Source organism: Schistocerca americana, chromosome 3, assembly GCF_021461395.2.
Source record: "Schistocerca americana isolate TAMUIC-IGC-003095 chromosome 3, iqSchAmer2.1, whole genome shotgun sequence".
Lineage (NCBI taxonomy): Eukaryota > Metazoa > Arthropoda > Insecta > Orthoptera > Acrididae > Schistocerca > Schistocerca americana.
Genome location: NC_060121.1, coordinates 303,251,978 through 303,273,771, shown reverse-complemented (window position 1 = coordinate 303,273,771; position 21,794 = coordinate 303,251,978). Strand labels below are relative to the sequence as shown.

At 37.8% G+C, this 21,794-nt stretch overlaps 1 protein-coding gene across 1 annotated transcript in view; it reads left to right on the top strand.

Moving 5' to 3' along the window:
* LOC124606045 (agrin-like) overlaps nt 1-21,055 on the top strand; it is a 288,503-nt gene extending 267,448 nt beyond the window's left edge. The window contains exons 22-26 of the mRNA XM_047138007.1: nt 4,968-5,034; nt 9,531-9,668; nt 12,606-12,786; nt 13,090-13,222; nt 20,245-21,055. Coding sequence (XP_046993963.1) covers nt 4,968-5,034; nt 9,531-9,668; nt 12,606-12,786; nt 13,090-13,222; nt 20,245-20,402 — 677 coding nt within the window. The 3' untranslated portion in view covers nt 20,403-21,055. The remainder of the gene's footprint in view (nt 1-4,967; nt 5,035-9,530; nt 9,669-12,605; nt 12,787-13,089; nt 13,223-20,244) is intronic.
* Nucleotides 21,056-21,794: the final 739 nt, after the last annotated feature.

Genomic DNA, 21,794 nt, shown 5'->3' with positions numbered 1-21,794 from the left:
AATCCCTGGGTGTTCATACTGACAGAAGTAGAACTGAAAATGACATATTGTTAATCTTAAGCACTTGAGTTCAGTAGTGTTTGCTCTATGTATAATTGCCAATTTTGGCAATGAAAGCATTAGGAAGTTATCTTACTATGCAGACTTCCATTCATTTATGTCATATGGTATTATTTGAGGCAACACACACACACACACACACACACACACACACACACAGTATTCATTGCACATAAATACACAGTAAACATATTTCGTGCCCATCCTCGAACTTTTTGCTGGTAACTGTTTAAAAAATTAGGCATGCTAACAACAGTTTCACAATACATTTATTCTCTTTCAAAGTTTATTATGAATAATAAGCACAGTTTGAAAATAATAAATAGCATGCATAAATATATAACTAGGAACAAAAGAAGCTAGCCACAACTTAACCGTTCTCTTGCACATGAATGAGCAAAGTATGCAGCCATAAAATTATTTGATCACCTCCCTTGTGAATTACAGATGTTGGTAGATAATGAAAGTTTTAAAAACAAATTGAATTCATTTCTTCTTGACAGCACCTACTACATAGATGAATTTTTGAATAGACAGTATATTTGTGGTTGGGTTTCATTAACTAAATAATGTTGAAGATTAAGATCTAAAAACATTCATTTATGTAAATAGCCAGCAAGAAGCCATGTTTTACAAAGAAAATATATCTTACTTGAAAACAAGTTGATATGTTCCACATCATAGCAAGTTGTTGATAGTATAATAAAAAACAGAACTAAACTTTGCAATCCTCTGAAGAGCCTAACATGATTCTGTGAAACATATTTGGTAAAATAATAAAAAACAGAACTAAACTTTGCAATCCTCTGAAGAGCCTAACATGATTCTGTGAAACATATTTGGTAAAAACAATTAATTCAGGATTTCCAGTTATTTAACACACTCAGGAAGAATGAATGCCATTACTGAGATTTAGCACCTGTGGTGGATCAATCACATCCTCCCTATTCTTCTTACTAAATTGGTCTCTGAATATCTCACATACTTCCTTTTGGTCACTCAGCAATTTTTCATTGTCTCTTATTATTAAGTTATTGCACATTGCGTTGTTGCTCCCCCCACTTTCCTTATTTACTATACTCCTTGCTGTTTTCCTAACATTACTAGATTGTCTCATCTGTTCTGCATATGTGCTTTTAATGTCTTAAGTGCTTCCCTGTAGGTTTTTCTACAGGCTTTGTATTTAGACTGGAAGTACTGCAGTTTGGGGTCTCTAAAAAAATATATATAAATCCTTCATATCATACTTTAAGGGGAGGTTTACTATCTTTGGCCCCAAAAAAGCATATTCATTGACAATTTTTTTTCTCTGGATGTGTTATAAATATCATTGTCAAATTTGGTCAAAATGTTTTTTCGACCGGAAATGTAAGAGTCAAGGTGGAAGTGCCGTTGGAACGAAACAAAATTTCAATGCAGATCTCCACGTGCGATGTGTCACAGGTCATCCAGCTCATCTGAAATCAAAATTGAGTTGACATTAGCCAAGTATATAAGATTCTTTAGAAGTTGTACCTCGATTAAGTTACACTCCTGGAAATGGAAAAAAAAACACATTGACACCGGTGTGTCAGACCCACCATACTTGCTCCGGACACTGCGAGAGGGCTGTACAAGCAATGATCACACGCACGGCACAGCGGACACACCAGGAACCGTGGTGTTGGCCGTCGAATGGCGCTAGCTGCGCAGCATTTGTGCACCGCCGCCGTCAGTGTCAGCCAGTTTGCCGTGGCATACGGAGCTCCATCGCAGTCTTTAACACTGGTAGCATGCCGCGACAGTGTGGACGTGAACCGTATGTGCAGTTGACGGACTTTGAGCGAGGGCGTATAGTGGGCATGCGGGAGGCCGGGTGGACGTACCGCCGAATTGCTCAACACGTGGGGCGTGAGGTCTCCACAGTACATCGATGTTGTCGCCAGTGGTCGGCGGAAGGTGCACGTGCCCGTCGACCTGGGACCGGACCGCAGCGACGCACGGATGCACGCCAAGACCGTAGGATCCTACGCAGTGCCGTAGGGGACCGCACCGCCACTTCCCAGCAAATTAGGGACACTGTTGCTGCTGGGGTATCGGCGAGGACCATTCGCAACCGTCTCCATGAAGCTGGGCTACGGTCCCGCACACCGTTAGGCCGTCTTCCGCTCACGCCCCAACATCGTGCAGCCTGCCTCCAGTGGTGTCGCGACAGGCGTGAATGGAGGGACGAATGGAGACGTGTCGTCTTCAGCGATGAGAGTCGCTTCTGCCTTGGTGCCAATGATGGTTGTATGCGTGTTTGGCGCCATGCAGGTGAGCACCACAATCAGGACTGCATACGACCGAGGCACACAGGGCCAACACCCGGCATCATGGTGTGGGGAGCGATCTCCTACACTGGCCGTACACCACTGGTGATCGTCGAGGGGACACTGAATAGTGCACGGTACATCCAAACCGTCATCGAACCCATCGTTCTACCATTCCTAGACCGGCAAGGGAACTTGCTGTTCCAACAAGACAATGCACGTCCGCATGTATCCCGTGCCACCCAACGTGCTCTAGAAGGTGTAAGTCAACTACCCTGGCCCGCAAGATCTCCGGATCTGTCCCCCATTGAGCATGTTTGGGACTGGATGAAGCGTCGTCTCACGCGGTCTGCACGTCCAGCACAAACGCTGGTCCAACTGAGGCGCCAGGTGGAAATGGCATGGCAAGCCATTCCACAGGACTACATCCAGCATCTCTACGCTCGTCTCCATGGGAGAATAGCAGCCTGCATTGCTGCGAAAGGTGGATATACACTGTACTAGTGCCGACATTGTGCATGCTCTGTTGCCTGTGTCTATGTGCCTGTGGTTCTGTCAGTGTGATCATGTGATGTATCTGACCCCAGGAATGTGTCAATAAAGTTTCCCCTTCCTGGGACAATGAATTCACGGTGTTCTTATTTCAATTTCCAGGAGTGTATTTGGACCATAGGAAACAAAATGGCAGCCATTTGAAAAAAAAAGGGGTTTTTTTTCATCTATTTTTCGACTTTGTCAGCCAAATAAAAGTATTTATAGTTGATGGATCAGAATAAAAGTGGTAAAACTCCTAGATAATCTAGTTAGCTTCATTGTAAACAAAGAATGATGCCAATTCATTCAGTAGATTTGAAGTTACCATACCGCGCGATAAAAAAAAAAGTCATTTCAAGAAAAACGCGTTTGAAGTTTTGACTACATATGAATGCAATATTAAGCAACTTACGTTCAATCTGCTCTTCTGGGTCCATAAACTAGTCCTTCCTCTTCCTCATAGAGGCCATTCTGCTCAATCTGGGCCATCCTGCACTGCTCCAGAGCCGCTCGTACGGCCGGTGACAAGCGGTTTTCGGTCGCTTGAATTCGGTGGTCGTCCGAATGCTTGGCGAACTGCATCGAATAGAGTCCCAGGGTGACGTTCATCATTGTCATGGTCTTCATAATTGCTGAATACCCTTCGTTGAAGCTGCTCACTGCCAGGAAAGTCGCAATCTCCACAGTCTTCACACCAGAATGCAAATGCTTGGGGGCTAACTTCCAAACACACGTGTTCAAACTTTCATCTGAATTTTGTGTTTTTCCTACTAAGCACCAGTACAATACCTTGTCCTCTGAAAGAAAAAAACTGGTGCGTGAAAAAGGCCGATTTCAGGCAGGTGCATTTTTTTGTTCTACCGTGAATAAGAAACATTTCTGTTCTGTATTTGAGAAAACCGTTTCAGGGGTGAATTCTAAACACTTTTGTGGATCCAAAAATGAAATTTTAAAAAAATCGATTTTTTGGACCAAAAGATAGTAAACCTTCCCTTAATTCTATAACGTCAGAGGGAATTTAAGGCTCTTGAAACTGCCAGTTTATGTGTGCACGGGTTTCCTTTAATGTGTGACACCTTTTCTATAAAAGGTAAATAGGTCACCGTGAGATAATATTTCTTTATTTATATGAAGCTTCAGGACCAATAACTATGATCAGAATTGTGGTGCTCAGCAGTTCTAATCACAAGGTCTTCCTTGCTGAAGTTTGTAATAACATGGTCCATACATACCTGAGAGACACATGTCAGGCTTTTTGTTGTTGAAATCACATGGAAGTAATTATAGGACTGCAACATACCAGTATATCTAAGGTAAGTTACATTATTATTTAAGGAGGCAATGTTCACATCCCTTACTATTATAGCCTGTTTATGAGGTTAGAATTTATCAATAAATTCCTCTAAATGACAAAAGAATTAGGAGATCTGTACAGCTACCTATTATTAAACTGCTATTCTGAACTTTATTCTTACCGCAGATATTTCAAAAATCATCTCATATGAAAATTTCACTCTTTCATTTTCTGCAGGTCTGTCTCATTTCTGGCTCATTTGTATGTGGGGTAGATTTGAAATGGGAGTCATTGTGGAGCCCTTTCCTTGATTCTAAAACGTTTTCTATGATCAAACTATGTATCATACAATCTGACTGTTCGGTGTACATTTTATTTTTCTTGGTTATAAGACACAGTTCTGACTGTCAGAATTTTATCTTGTGATCAGTACAAATAAGTTATTTTCTTCCTGATTACTAACAGTATTTCCAGTGGCATTTGACACATTTCTTTTAAAGCAGTTATTGATAGTTTTGTTGCAATCCAAGTTTCTCATAAGATAAGAAGAGTGTCATTCACTGTTTCCTAGAACGTTCTCTCTCTCTCTCTCTCTCTCTCTCTCTATCTCTACTCCCTTCCTGCTCTCCGTCCTCTCTCTGATAGTGACTGGGAAGCATTGTGAAGCTTCTTCAATTACTTTGATGTTTTAAAGTGATTTATTTATGTAATTTTTAAATGTGGAGGAAATTTTATTACATACCCTGATATAACAACAAATGTAAACTTAGCTGTGATTTTCTTTACAGACACTGTAAAACCAGTGAAATTTGATGGCAGAAATTTCTTCAGCAGTCCTCTTAATATTAAGAAGGAGTGAGTATTATTACAATTGTATTTTTGTTTGTATGAGTATGTCACTTTTATTGCAACTCATTTCCAGTGAGGACTTATAAATATCTCATGTGATTCTAAAGACAAACTTTTTTTAAAAGAAATGAATAAAATTCAAATCATTTTACAACATTTGTTTCTTAACATTATCACTGACTTAATGAATTTGGATACATCTGCATTACATTACAATATTAAAGTGTTTTTCGTTTTAGTGTTTCGAATTACTAAGCAGTGTCAACTAACCTTGTTACCAGAGTAAACAACACACACACATCCACACACACACACACACACACACACACACACACACACACACTGTCCATACCGGACTCAAGAGTCCATTACCACAGCAGTGTACTTTCGCCATCTGTCCCTGTATTGGGCTGTTTCCTTCCATTCACCTTCAATACCTAGGATCCTCAAATCAGCCTTGTGGTATCACCGCGAGACACCACACTTGCTAGGTGGTAGCCTTTAAATTGGCCGCGGTTCATTAGTATACGCCGGACCCGCGTGTCGCCACTGTCAGTGATAGCAGACCGAGCGCCACCACACGGCAGGTCTAGAGAGACGTACTAGCACTCGCCCCAGTTGTACAGCCGACTTTGCAAGGAACGGTTCACTGACAAATACGCTCTCATTTGCCGAGACGATAGTTAGCATAGCCTTCAGCTACATTTGCTACGACCTAGCAAGGCGCCGTATTCAATTGATATTGAGATTCTATTAATGTATCATCAAGAGCGATGTTCTACAAATGTGGATTAAAGTTAAGTAGTCCAGCAGCTACGTACTTTTCTTTATAGCATTCATTACGTATCCTGTTTCAGACCTCACGCCAGCCTGCGTGAGTTTAAGCGCGTGCCTTTCGGCTTCCTCTCGTTATGACTTGGCTGTCTTGCTAAGTCACAACAAGCCTTCACATTGTCCTCCCATCTACACCTCGGTCTCCCCACAGGACGTTTTCCCTCTAAGTGCCCTACCAGTACTCTGCGCGATGCCCTGCCCTCATCCATTCGAGCTAGGTGATCCGCTCATCGCAGCCTACGTGATTCAGTAATACTGATTATGTCAGGGCTTCAATAGAGTTTGTGAACCTCTTCGTTAAGCAGTTTTTGCCACTCTCCGTGAATGTCATCCCTTTTTGCTCCGAAAATTTTCCTCAAAATTTTGTTTTCAAATACTCGAAATGGCTTTTCATTTTGCACAATGAGGGACCAAGTCTCACACCCATACAGCATAACTGGTAGAATAATAGTTTTCTATATTCTAATCTTTAAATTCCTAGACAATATCCGTGATGAAAGTAATCTATTCAGTGAGAAGTAGCACACATTTCCCGCCCGTAATCTCTTCTTCAGTTCGGATTCAATCTCATTTCTCAAAGTGATGTCCACACCTAGATACTTAAATGTGTTCACTTTTTCAAACTGCATATCTCCAACTCTTAACAGACATATAAAACAAGAGAACAATAGGGGTGACCTGGATGAAATAGGTGTAGCAACGACACACACAATTGTGACTTTTGTGAAGGTTCTGCAGCACCATGACCAGCCCTGTGTTAACACTCCTTGAGATGCATAAACACAGAGGTGGACAGGCTGCTGCTGATGGAAATGAAACTGCAAATGAGTGCAGTGGCTGTCGCTACAATTGGAAGATGTGGATATTCTAAATGTGGCCTACACCTGAATAAGATAGGGAAAGATAAACTGGCTGAGCTTCTTACCGAAGATATATCTGGGCCACCATCACACAATGGCAAGATCCCTGTGGTTACTCGTGTCACAGAGGTACCTTTTTTATTTTAGGATCAGCAGTTGGCCACCCTGTTAAGAAGGAAGTTACAAAACCAGAAGAGTCACACAAAATGTTTAATAATGCACAGAAAAGAAACATTAGCTTAGTTCATCAAAACATTAAAGTACTGAGTATAAGGTAGAAAGCTTCTTGCCTGTTTGAAAAATTTAGAAAGCTCTCGAAAGATAGATATTCTTTGCCTGTCTGAGAACCACATAACCACAGGGTTAGAGATGCTAAACATAAAAGATTACATTCTAGCATCTTACTCATGTAGAACTAATGTGGAGAAAGGAGATAGTGTTCCATGTATTAAGCTAGAACACAAGTTCAAAAACATTGAGACAAGTAGGGTTTACAGTGATCTGCACTTAGAAGTATGTGCTGGTGAATTAATACTCAAAAATAGTTCAGTTTTAATTGTTTATAGACCCAGCAGCAAATGCTCACTCTGATCATGATACACAGTAAGTTAGGATAAATGAGATAGTGTCTTACAGTATAGATGCTCCTCAGTGTATGAGAGTTAGAATAATTAATGACTCCTGAACAAATCTTTTCAAGAATATTTTACAAGAGATGACTTGGGATCAAATCTATAATGAACCAAATGCTGAATCAAATTTAATCTATTACATGATAATTTCATATCATTATTTGAAAACAGCTTTCTGCATAGGCAAATCAGAAAGGACATTGACTGGCCATATAAATACCACGAATCACTATAGGGATTAATGTATCATGTGGAATGAAAAAGGAATTGTATCTTCTGTCAAGAATGAGTAAAGATCCTGTGCAGTTGCACACTACAAAAACTACTCACAGTTACTAAGGAAACTTATTTTAAAAAATCAGTAAGTTGACATATCTTCATTCAATAATGTCAGTCGAATAATGTTCTGGACTAACTCATCTTTAATAAAGAAGTCTTCATAGTTTAAAAACATGCTCTATGAATAATATTTGGTGCTTACCCCCAATCATGTTGTAGACATCTGTTTAAGGAGTTGGGCATTGTGATTACTGCTTCACAGTGACCCTTGTGAAGTATGTTGTAAATAATCCACTGCAGTTCAAAGGAGCAATGATTTACATAATTACAATATCAGAAGGAAAAAAGATGTTCATTACTCCACATAAGTGTTGTCTTTAGTGCTTTAAGTGGTGCACAAGACTACAATTAAAATTTTTCTCACTTATCCAGAGAGATAAAATGTCTGACAGACAGCAAAGTAAAATTTCAAAACAGCTGAAAAAGTTTATCTTTGACAACTCCTTTTATTCCATAGAAGAATTTCTGTTATTGTAATATGTAAAAGGTGGTGGGTAGGAATTCTAACTCACAAATACATATTTAATAATAATAATAATAATAATGTAAAAAAAAACTTCTAAATTTTCAGCATGTAGTCATATTTAGAAACTAATTTGCAATGTGAATGTAAAGTTACTCATTCCATATCATTAAGATTTATCATACAAATGATCCATGGAAGATGAAACTAATTAACTAACTGAAAGTCAGTCTCAGAGTCTTTCATGATAACATTCTCAAATAAAATCATCTCAGTCCCTTCGAATAAAACGCTTTAACTTTTGCCAGCTGTCTTCACCCATACTTCCAGAGCTGGAACAGTGTTTCATTTATAGAGACATGATAGCAGTATCTGGAACCTTCCAGAGAGGGCTGGAGTGATGCATGTATAGGAAAGCGAGTTGGGTAGCTCAATGCAGCTCTGGCTTGCAGGTGTTGGGTTCAGGTGGCATGAAGTGCTAGCACTCCCACCTCCCTATAAGCATCAGGCATCCATCTTTGCTTCCCAAAGTTCACCCTCATGCCCTACTAATTATGTACTCTGGTCTCTGATGTAAGTGTTGGAATTTATTCTAATTTCATTCACCACTGTTATAATGGAATCCCAGTATCGTACTGCATGAGTCAAGACTCTCATCTTTTCAGATTGTATTTTGTGTCCATTCTTTAGGCAATTTTCAGCCACAGCTGAATTCTCATTTTTGCTTTGTTTAGTGTGTAGTGTGTGATGAGAACACCACTCAGCAACAGTGTGAATAGTTTGGCCTAAGTGGATGCTACCACATTCACAGGGGACTCCTTACACACTAGGCACAGGATCTACATCATCTTTAACAGGGTGTAACATATCTTGTATCTCGGAGGTGGGCTAGAACATTGACCTCTGTCCATGTCTCTGCAGACTGTACATGGGTTGAGACCAGTGTTCTGGCCCGCCTCTAAGATATGAGATATGTTACGCCTCCATTAATGACAATATAGATATTTGAGTGCCAATGTGTAAAGTGTTCTTTGCACTCATTGACAGACTGGAATCTATAGGCAGTTAGACAGGTAAACTATAATATAGTGTTGGTGTTCATTAGTTTTCAACACTGTCATTATGATTGTAGAAACACTTGTTCCATCAGCATTCCGTGGCAACAGAGCCTACATTGCAAGTACAAAACATTTGCAAAGGTGTCATGATTGTGTGCTGAAATTCATATTGGCTATAAATTGCATACAGCCCAAGTGTTTCTTCATTGTTCACAATAACAGTCATCAACATTTCAGTAGTACCCAAAAATGTCTCAATAGAGAAATGAAAGGTCATTGTCTTTAAATTTGTCATCACATACACTTTTTCTTCCAGCACCAATATTTCTGCCAGTTTTAATGATTCAAATGTGAATTTTGAGAAGATACAAGAAGAATCCCTCTTCATGGAGAATGAAACATTTTGGGAGCAAGATATGTACGATGAAAATGATGGACACCTTTTTCAGAAAAGGTAACGTAATTTAATCTTAACATTTTAATAATGATGGTACATGGAAACAGGAAATGTTTAAGTCACTAGAAAAAAATTAAGAAAAATGACAAAACTTTATTTGGGATCAAAAATATGCTCTATAAGACTAGAAATTACATTTAGCATCTCTTTAAAAATTACATCAGTCGAATGCCATCCAATCCTACTACAGGTTTTCAGTACACTATTTCTGCAGAGGTAAAATGTGTCACTAGGGGTCCTGACAATTAATTCTGTCACTCGTGTCATGAGTTGAGCAAAAATATTTGGCATAGTCTGATATGAAAAAGCCAAAAGCCCAGAGACCAGGTTGACCTAGCAGTGATAGCACTCCTTGAAACAATGTGATCCTAAAATACATTATTCATTGCTGTCATGCACTGTCCTGCCATGTGCAAAAATGGCTAAATATGCTAAATGCCAAGATTTTGGAATGTTTGAAGCCTATGAGCCAAATAATTGTCTGAAGCATGTTGATGTATTGTTCAGATGTCACAGCAACAGTGGTGCTTCATTCACGCTCAAAAACATAAAGGCCCATCATATTGTGACACGATACTGCAAGCCATATTGTAACTTTGGCACTGTGTAATGGATACTGGTGGCTTTGAGCAGAATTATTTTGAGCCTATTAACTCAAGTTCTGTTTATTTGTGTAACTATTAAAAGATAATGGGCTTCACAGCACATTCAAAGATTTTACACTCAAGCACCAAAGAAACTGGTTTAGGCATGCACATTCAAATACAGTGATATGCAAACAGACGGAATACGGCGCTGAGGTCGGCAGCACCTATATAACACAACAAGTGTCATCATGTAAGGAGATAGGTGACAGAGAGAGTAGTCATTAAATATCAACAATTAATCTGTCTGCCCACTTTGCTGAGTGGTAAAGTGCTTGCCTACCATGCCACAGGCTTGGCTTTGATTCCCGGCTGGGTTGGAGATCTGTTACAATAGCTGCTCTGAAATTGTTCTATTACTGTCAGTCTGTCATTATGTGTGGTAAACATACATACTGCACAACTCCAGTGCTTCATAGTCACTAAATTGTAAATTACTGCTATGCAAGTTTGATGCCCTTTCTCCACTTCTGCTATCATTGTCAAGTTATAATCATCTCCATCTTCAAATTATCTTGTTTCCTGTGCCACTCTGTTTTGTGTGGTTACCATATTGTGAATAATAATTCATAATACATATTGGAGAGTAGAGGTGGGATTTAAATGCTCACTATCATGGGAAAATTCTTGATGAAATGTCTCTGTTGTGCTCCTTGTCTATTCAGGCAAAACAATTGCATGACAAAGTTTCCCACTAATTGAAAAATTTGAGTTTGATGAATTTTGTAGGACTGATGCCTTCATGTGTATAATAATTTCAAAGATGTAGGTTGTTATGTATGACACTTATAAACTATTATTTAACTGTAAAATATGTACACATAACGTCATTAAAAAAACACGTAGCCATCACATCATTTATAAATTGACTTGCCCCATGTCTTATTGTACTTAGTACAAGAATTATGAAAAAGTGAGTCACGGATTATTAGTTTCACAAAATAAATTAAATCATTTGATTCAGTACACAGATTTAATAAGGAAGCAATGGAAAGTCCAGACTGGAATAATATTAAAATGTTTATAATGAAATTTTGAATCTGGTTTGCAACTACTTTCCTCAGCACTTTTGACAGAAATGGAAGTATAGAAATAGGATGACTGTTTCCCAAGTCTTCCCTCCAGCCATTCTTGAACTTAAGCATACTTCAACGCATCGCAAAAGCACCCCTGATCAAAATATTGGTTGATTATTTAACTTAGTGGAGATTCAGTTATGTGATGTACTGCTATCCTGCAGAGCTTCTGCTTTTTAGTGGTAGTGTAACATTTCCCCCATCCTTTATTGAAATCTTTATAAGTCTGTAAGATACATGGCTTCTTGCTGAAATCCAGAGGGATTTACTTCACTCAGATCCCAGGGGGATTTACTTTACCCACTCCCATGTTGACATCCACCTTTGCAACATTTACGAAGAATTCATTAATATAAACTGATACTGGAGCTGGGTTTTCAATATGACTCTCATCTAGTTTAATTACAAAAATGATAGTGTGGCACTGTCGGCCAGGAGGCCCCATCCAGGATAGTTTGGCCACTGGGTGCAAGTCTTATTTCAGGTGATACCACGTTGGGCGACTTTCTCATTGGTGATGATGAGATGATGATGAGGACAACACAACAGACAGTCCATGGGTGGAGATCTACAACCCAGCCAGGAATCAAACCCAGGCTTGTGGCATGGTATGCAAGCACTTTACCACTCAGCTAAGTGAGCAGACACATTAAGTGTAGATATTTCATGACTACTCCCTCTGTCACCTACCTCCTTACATGATGACAAGGATCAACAAAGCACACTATATTACAATATGTTTAAGCTGTCAGCAGTTTGTCTATTAAACATTAGTTTCTTCTTTCTTGCCTACATTTAACTATCATTACATGTTACACTTGTAGTTGTTTTGTAGCATAAATAAGGAATAAAGTACACAAATTTTTTTAAAATTAGTGTTGATGGAATAGTCTGTCAGTTCTTGGAGAAACATAGACAAATTAATAACTTCAATTCACAGTATTAATGTTCCACAATAATACCCATTTAATAGTTTGTTATGAACTGGCTTTCAGCTTGTTAGCCCATTGTCAGATAACTGAAAGCTGGTTCATAATGAACAATTAAATAAGTGTTTTCTTCAGTTCTTTGAGTTATTTTATTGTTTTTGTGCTCTTAAATTTATTAACAGGTAACTTTTATCATTAGGCTCTTTGCATTTGAAGCTTGTTCTATATTATTTTTCACAATGAAAAGTTGTAATTTGAGTCTCATATTTTCAATTTACCTTTTAGTGTCACCATTGAACAAAGGCAAAGTTACGAAGTTGTATTTCGTACAGCGGAATCAAATAGCCTTCTCCTCTGGTTATCCAATGACTTCTCTTATGAATCTGATTTCTTCTCATTAGTTATTTCTGATGGCTTTGTAGAACTTCATTTAACAGATGACAGAAAATTAGTTGCAAAATCTAAGGTAAGTATCTAAAATTTTATTTCTTTTAAAATTTTAAAGAGAAGTTGAATATTTATTTACAAGTTATTAAGCTTATCATGATCTAATGATTTTTCTCATTGTTTTCCATTTATAAATTGAAACTGTAAGTGAAGATTTTAATTTAGAGAGGTAACTTATGGAAAAATAGGTTAATGCAATGCAGTGGTAAAGTCAGATCTTGTATAATATGTAGCACTTTAGGAACAATTTCAGCAGAGCTTGTCAGCTCTGCTATCATTTAAATTTTCTTTATAATCAGTGGTAAATGATATTGTATTGCAGGTGTATGTGAGTGATGGAACATGGCATACAGTAACTGCTCATTTGAGCTCTCTACAAGTTGACAGTGAGAATCCAGTACGTATTCAGTTCAACAGAACGTCTTTCCAGCCAGTATTCAGCACACTCTGGATTGGTAAATATTTAATGTTTGGTATATACAGTGAAGCCCCTTACTGACATTCCTTGAACTTGACAGAATCACTTACAACTTTGTATTAAACATAATGTTCTTCATACTTGCAACTATTGCTAAACTCTGTAAAATAATGGCATGTGCATGTCAGGGAATAAATATTTCATCAGAGATGTTGAGTGTTTTCCCTGACTCCTGTAGAAGTAGACTTTGGAGAAACTAGTTATATGAATGTATATATGAAGTCTTCAAAGGTTGTCAGCCGAGTAGTGTCGTCAACTCGTAGCAATGATTCGATGGAATGCGTCTCCATCATGGACCTCTATCTTAATGCCAATAGCTGCCACCACCCTGCGCAGCGCAATTCTGTACTCAACACCTTAGTGCACAGGGCCAGGTCAATCTGCAATAAGGAAAGTTTGCCAGGAGAATTGCAACACCTCAATGACACCTTCAAGAAAAATGGATACAGTCAGACACAGATAAGGAGAGCTCTGAAGACTGACCACAAGAAGAGAGAAGAGAGACCGGATGAAGACGAAGCAATGGGCTGTGCATTCTTGCCATACGCAAGTCCTCAAAAGGTCAAGATCGCGAGAAATCTCAAGATACATAAAGTGAAGACCATTTTCCACACAGTGGGAAAAATCAAAGACCTTCTCGGTTCAACCAAGGACCTGCTAGGTCTGACGGCACCTGGTGTGTGCAAGATCAGATGCGAATGTAGGATGCAATATATAGGACACACGCAACATTGCATCTCACAGCGCCACAATGAACACATCAAGCATGTATGCTTGGGTCAGACCAACAAATCTGCTGTGGTGGAACATAGTATTGATGAGAAGCACACCTTCAATTTCGAGGACACAAAGAAAGTATGTGGTCAAACAGATTTTGGGACTCTGTAATCAAAGAGTCCATAGAAATACGGTTACACGACAACCTAATCAACCGTGACAGTGGCTACCATCTCAGCACAGCCTGGGAACCTGCAATCAGGAAAATCAGAGAACGTTCTGTTCCACCAAGGGCCACAGACAGAGACGGACGGCGGGACACGAACCCAGCACACACGTCCCCCCTTCCACCAGCCGCTCCAGGCACATCGGGCAATTCCGTGGGCACATGATTGGCCAGCGGCGGGAAGTGGAGAGTGGTCCAGTAGAGATATCAGCCTGTGACCAACAATATCCCGACACTTCACCTGAAGATAATGGAGACACATTCCATCGAAACGTTGCTACAAGACGACGATGCTCCTCAGCTGACAACCCATAAAGACTTCATATATGAAATTCACTGAGAAAGCCTGCACTCTCATATATAAATGGTTATGCACATGCATGTTTCTTGATTTGAATTAATACCACACCTACACTTATTATCAAAAGTAAAATTGTAAGGAGTATCAAGCAAAATTTGTGACTCAACTGAGGTTTTTTTGGTAGGGGATTCAAAGTGGTGCAAAGATTGGCAACTTGCTTTAAATGTTCAAAAATGTAAAGTAGTACACTTCACAAAATGAAAAAAATATAGTATCTTATTGCTACAGTATCAACTAGTCTCAGCTGGGACCAGTAAACCCATACAAATAAATGTGTGTGACACTTTGTAGGGACATGAAATGGAACAATCACTTAGGCTCAGTCGTGGGTAAAGAAGATAGGGGACTTTGGTTTATTAGTAGAATACTAGGGAAATGCAATCACCCTACAAAAGAGATTTCTTGTCATTCAGTCATATGACCCATGCTAGAAAAATGATCAAGTATGTGGAAACTGCACGAAATATGACTAGCACACGATACTGAGCATATGCAGAGAAGGACAGTAATTTGTTTGACCCAAGGGAGCATGTTACAGCTATGTAGAAAGAACTGAACTGGTGCACACTTGAAGATAGATGCAAACCATCCCAAGAAAGCCTAATTACAAAGTTTCAAAAACCAGCTTTAAATGACAAGTCTATGAATGAACTACAGCCCCTACATATTGCTCCTTTCAGGATCATGGGGACAGGATTAGATTAGTTACAGCATGCACAGAGGTAAGTAAACACTCATTCTTCATGTGCTGCAATAAGTAAGACAGCTACCTTGAGTGTGTGGATCAACAGATGGATATAAGACAAAAGTGGGGAGAAAGCAACATTACTGACAACCAAACAGATAAGTGGAATGAAGACAGCACTGAAGAAGAAATTCATGTGTTTTTCTAGCACTGTTCTAGAAAAATATCTCTAGAGGGCATCCTTGACAAAGTAAATTTATTTGTCTGTTAATACCAATTCTATCCTGCTTTAATGTGTCTATCTACAGCCAAATATATTGGAAAATTTCTTTGTTTAACCTTGTAAAATGAATTACATAGGTATATTATGGGTCCATCAGTGCCAAATCTGTGGCTACATTTCAAGTGCTAATTCACCTTTCTCCTTATTAACATAGAGTTATGGTCATATTTCAGGCTCATCAGTATATCTTTTTTATTTCATTGAAATTTCATTTTCCATTATTATTATCACCTAATAAAGACAGAAAAAAATATTAACTCTTCAGACTAAACTGCATAAATATACTGATAATTGCACACACACAGTTGAAATTAGTTTTTAAGCAGGGTTTGAATCCCAGCCTTTGTGCAGATTTTCATTCATCGCTTCAGTCTGTTTATATATCACAGATGTTTTATGCTGGAAAAGGTTTCTGGAGCCTTATAGTTTCATTTGGTAATTATATTAGTTATTTCTGTGGCAACACTCTTATGTGTACAGATTTTTTTGTGAACTTACAAACTTTTACTCAGAAGCATTGTAAGCAATATTTACTTTTTATTTATTTAGTCCTTCTAATCCTACCTGTATGGAATATATACAAGGATATTGGACATGGTTAAGTCTTAACATAAAATACAATTTGTATTGCATTCCTAAGGACTAGATATTTAATTAATTTAGCAAAGAATCATATATACAACAAACATTAGAGACAACATGGAAAGTAGAATATTCATAATGCTTATTTATTTTTGTTGTTTGGTTTCTAGGTCCTCTGTCAGACTGTAAAAGCAATGATCAATTAAATATGCCTTTAGCTCAGCCTTAAAACTACTGAATTTACTTATTGATTTAATATGGTTAGGCAGATTATTGTAAATTTTTATCCTAATATGTAGAGTGCCTTTTTGGCACAATGATGTTCTCACCTGTTTCATATGAAGATCAGATTTTTGTCTTGTATTGTATGCATGTATAGCTTCATTTTTTAATAAGATATCTGGGTGTCTATCAATATATTGTTTTATGAAAACTGATATTTCGTAGATAAAAATGCAAGGAAGAGGAAGAATTGAACTTTTTTTTTTAAATTATGGATCTGCATGATTTCCTATTGTTTACCTCTTCAATAATTCTTAATATTCTCTTTTGCATCGTGAAAAGTTTAATATGTGTTATTGCATTGCCTCAAAAGATTATACCATTTTTAATTACAGAATGCACATAGGAGTAGTATACACATAACGTGCTGGCTTTGCCGCAACAACTTTTTAAGATCCTTATCACGTAGCAGGCATAGATTTCATTAAGAAATTCAAATATTGCACTCTCAGTTGAATAGCCGTTCCTGAAACCATGCTGTGTGTGAGAGAGAGAATTTTATGTTTATTTAGGAAATCAGACAATCTCTTAAAAATTTTTTGAAAATACAGGCAGTAGGGACTAAAAGGTCTTTAGGATTTCCGTTTTTGAGCAGTGGTTTCAGTTTTGCTGTTTTAAGCATGAAGGGAAGGTTCCTGGTGCCAGTGAGCTTTTGCACAAGTGTGTCAAGGGTTCAGCTAAGACAAGACAGCATTTTTTAATAATCGCATCTGTTATTCCATCAATTCCTCATGAGTACCCTGTTTTCGAGGTTTTTATAACTGATAAAATTTCTTCTGTATTTTTAGGTGAAAGGAACAATGATTTTGACATATTTCTTATGCTATTGTATGATGGATATGTTATTTTGTTGTGTTCAAGTCCACTCACCAACTGTTCACTTACGTTTGCTAAATATTTGTTGAAAGTCTCTGCAAGAAATCGTTTGTCCTTCATAACATAAGTTTATATTTTTATCCTGTTTGGTTTCACTTGCTGTTTGATTTTTTATAACTTCTCATACAGCTTTAGCATTTTTTTAAATTTTCAATGTATTTATCATTTGTCATTGTTTTAGCTTTCCTTACTACATTTTTGAGGATCCTCTTGTAATTCTTCAGGTATAAATTAAATTCAAGAGACATGTTCTGTGTCTTTACTATACTGTGTAATCTTCTCTTCTTTGCATAAGAGATTCTAATACCTGTTGTAATCCATTTGTTCTTGTTGAAGTTAAGTTGACATTTTTGTTATTTTAATGGAAATGCAGCTTCAAAGTATGACATGAAGATTTCCATGAATTTTTCAAACTTTTTATTGGTATTTTCACAAGTATACACTTCATACCAGGTTTCTTCACTTAGTCTCTGTGTAAAAACCTTTGTTTGTTACTGAATTTTCTTGTTTCTTTTACAAGTTCCTCTTTCTCATTTGTTTTGCTTGGGGTATGTAAAACAATAAACTGTGCATAATGGTCAGTGGAGCCAGTACTGAGCTTTCCAGCACAGAATTTGTGATTTACATTTGTGTTTATTAATATCTGCTCAATTGTTGAGTTTATTGTTGATGTAACTCTTGTAGGAGAATCTATGGTGGCTTTTATGTTATATGTTCCCAGTAGGGCCATTACAGTTTGCTGGTCTTTTGAGATTTCTTGAAAATCAATATTAAAATCTCCCCATATGATCATTGTTTTGTTGAGGTTTTTTATGGTGTTTAAAGCTGCTTCTAGTTGATGACAGGAATCATTTAAGTACCCATCAGGGCTTCTATATACACAGATGATTATTAATTTTAATGCGGAGAGCTCAAATGCAGATACTTCAAAGACATTCTCTTCAGCTAACAGTTCATTAGATTTTATGTTACAATAATCAATACCAATTTTAACAAATACACATGACCCTCCATGACTAGATGTAGTTCTAGAGAATGATTATGAAAGAGTGAAGTCTGCAAGTTTTGTGACTGGCATTGCATCTTTAGGCAGCCAGTGTTCAGTTATACACATTACAGAAGCATTTTTTAACTCATCAGTAAATAAAATTTCAAGTTCACTTACTTTTGTTTTGCAATGATTGGACATTTTGATGAATCAGCATGAAATTAAAAGATTGTTTGGACTTTGGCATATTTAATTGATCATTTACCTTTATCTTGTCAGTAAAAAATCGTTCAGGTGTGACGGAGGTACTACTTTTCTTTTCCCTAAATCACTTATTCTTCTAATATCATCTGCTGCAGAATTTTCTTCTGTGTCTAGCTCCCCTGTTAGTTGTTCAGCTGTTCTGGTTGTTGATCCTGCTGCTGATGTGACTGTTGATGATTTTGCTGCTGGTTTAGAACTGGATCTGCAATTGGTGTAGCTGTTACTGCATTCATTGTTGTTGCTGTGACTAAATATTGAAGGCACCTTGTTTTTTCTTTCGTTATCGTTGATGTTGGTGACTGGCGTCTTGCTGGCATTGTTTCCTTTCTTTTGGATAATGGAGGGGGGGGGGGGGGGGGGGGGGAGTCTAGGATGATTTTGCTTTTGAGTGTTTGATGCCTCTTGATAATTTCTTAATTTTTTTGACAAGCAGTTTTTTCCCTATGTTGTTAATGGAATCCATGTAATGTGTGGAATCTGTGCCCAATATTGTTAACATTTACAAGTTGTACATTTCTGAAATGTTAGCAAAGAAATGAAATTTGGTGGTTGTCATTAATTATTTCTTTATTTATGCATGACCAAAATGGTAAGTCATGCCAATGTGGGATGTTCAGCACTAAAACATTTGTGTGTGTCAACTGTCCTAAGCACTTTTTTTACTTTTTGTTGTAAGTTTCGTTTTTGTACATGGCATTTGACCCACCAAATAGCACAACAAAGTCTTCAGAGGATAAGTCAGCAAAGTCTGTGGATTGTACATACTTGAAAACTTCTGACATAGAAGCACCAGGCTTTATGTAAGAGATTGTTTGTACACTGGATTGACCATTCAGAAGGCAAGCAAATCCATGACCATGACTGTCTGCCATAACAACTACTTTTTTTTTTGTTCAGGATTCTTTGCATGTTTAGAAGGGCCGCCAGCTTTATAGCAAAAACATTTAGTATCAGTGTTGAACAAACACTTGATATTTAAGTCATACAAGTGTTCAGGTCTAGCAGACTCTTTCTCTTTCGTAATAGTAATCGAGTTGTTAAGCATTATTTCGGATGTATCACTCTGCATATTTGTAGTTTCATATTCAGCTCGCAAATGAGTTTTATCATGTGCACAGTGTTTCTTATCTTGCGTGTTGATTGCACACTGAATATGCTTGTGAACACGATATTAAGTTCATTTAATAAGCTTCATTGAGAATGTGGTATTTTGTGACTGGTAGCAGTAATTAAAAAAAAATTACTTTGTTTTTCACTTTGCCTGGAATTTCAAAGTTACTGTGAGGCAAGTTTGCTGTCAGTTCACACTTTTCAGATGTAAGTTTTTTTAGTTTGCTCATCAGCATATTAATGGTTAGTTGCAGCCTACTTACATGATCATTTAACTTTCTGATTTCATCACTACAATTCACGCACACACTGTTTTTATTGGTATAATTTTCACTTTTTTCGCATGAACACTACGTATAGCAATACTAGCCGCCATCTTTAAGTAAACATAGTAACTCACAGTCTACAAAATTATCAACTATATGTTTCTATCCATTTCATTGCATATGATAACTAAAATAAAACTGTGGCATTTCATGCAAAATTACTAGTTCTTTGCAATAATTTGTATTAGAAAGTGTATCTGGGGCAGCATCAATCAAAACATATTTGTTTGCTATAGATAAATACTATTTTTATTTGAAACATATTTAAAATTGCGTATCATTTATCCTTCTGTCCTCAGGTGGTGCTGCTGTCCTTCCAGCTGGTCTTCCTGCTCCTTTCTATGTTGGCTTCAGAGGGTGCATTGATAGCATTAAAGTGTCCCAAGAACAGATTGAACTGCAGCACCTTCATAATAATACTGAAGAAATAGAGTTTTGTGATGAAAATGATGTATGACTGTGTGGCAGTTATAGCATGCATTATGCCTCTGAAGCACACAGTTCCCAAACAGTTGTCATTTTACTGCTGTTGTCCAAAAGCACATGACTTTCATGAGGCACTCAGAGATGATCTTGTCTTATTCTATATCATGATGCTCAGCTCACTTGCCTTCAGAATGTAATGTCTGATATTCAGACAACAAACAAACAACTCTCTTTTTGTCACTAAAAGAAGAAATCTTAAATAGTTGTTTCCTAGAAAGAAATTAATGTAAATGGACTGTAACTGCATCTCATTATGCTGTTGTTTGGTGTGCACCATTGGAGGCACTTCAAAAGCAAAGCCTTCTGACAGACATTTCAAAGAGTTAATCTTTTCAATTAAGCCACAGCAGTAACAAAATTTATGGACATTGTTGTTAGTATTACAACTGAAATAATGTGTAATTATATGCATATGGCAGTATCAATAGATACCATAGATGTTTGTTTTTGATGCTACATACTGCCACAAACTATTATACAAGACTCTCGCATGAAATGATGCAGCATACTGGACATATCTGATTACACATTTTGCACCACAGATTGAGTAAGACCACAAAGTTGTGCATTAATCACTCAGATTTTATAAACTCCACAGATGTACAAAGTAAAAACAATTCTTAATAAAACGGTTCAATGGTTTTGATATATTTGTAGTTTACTGGACTATTTCCCTTTAAGTATCATGTTCCTACACATCCTAACTGGGAGAGTTGATATTGTGATTAAAACACTGGACCTACACTTTGAATGAGTGGGTTCAAACATCATCTTGGTACATCACCTAGAAAAAATAACAATGAAAACTCCAGGTTATAGTATCAACAATATTAGGAAAAGGATAGATTGTTATTCATCATAAATGCAACATATTGAATTGCAGACAGGCACAACAAAAAGACTGTTACAAGTTTAGGTTTTAGCCAAAGCCTTCTTCAGAAAAGCAAGCACACCTCGTGTGCACATGACCAGCAACTTGAACCAGAATGGGGCTGTCACACAGAGCAGCAATCTGGAGTGGGGCAGGGAAGTGAGAGGGATAGCAGGGTACAGGTGAGGAGAGAGAAGAATACCATATGCACTAGATGGAGGCATGGGAGGACAGGGGGGGGGGGGGGGGGGGGACCCTCACTGTCAGTCCCAGTGTCAGGAGGCTGAAGCTATGTGTGGGTGGGGGGTAGGGGAAGCAGGAAAGGAGAAGAGAGGAGCAGGGACAGGGAAAGATGTGTGCAACTGGCAAAGTGTGGCACACAATGAGAGTGAGAGAGCATGAACAGGAGGGATGTGATATGACAGAAGGGAAGGGAACTGATGGGTGGAGGGTGTGAGGACAGTAGGTTACTGTAGGTTGAGGCCGTGATAA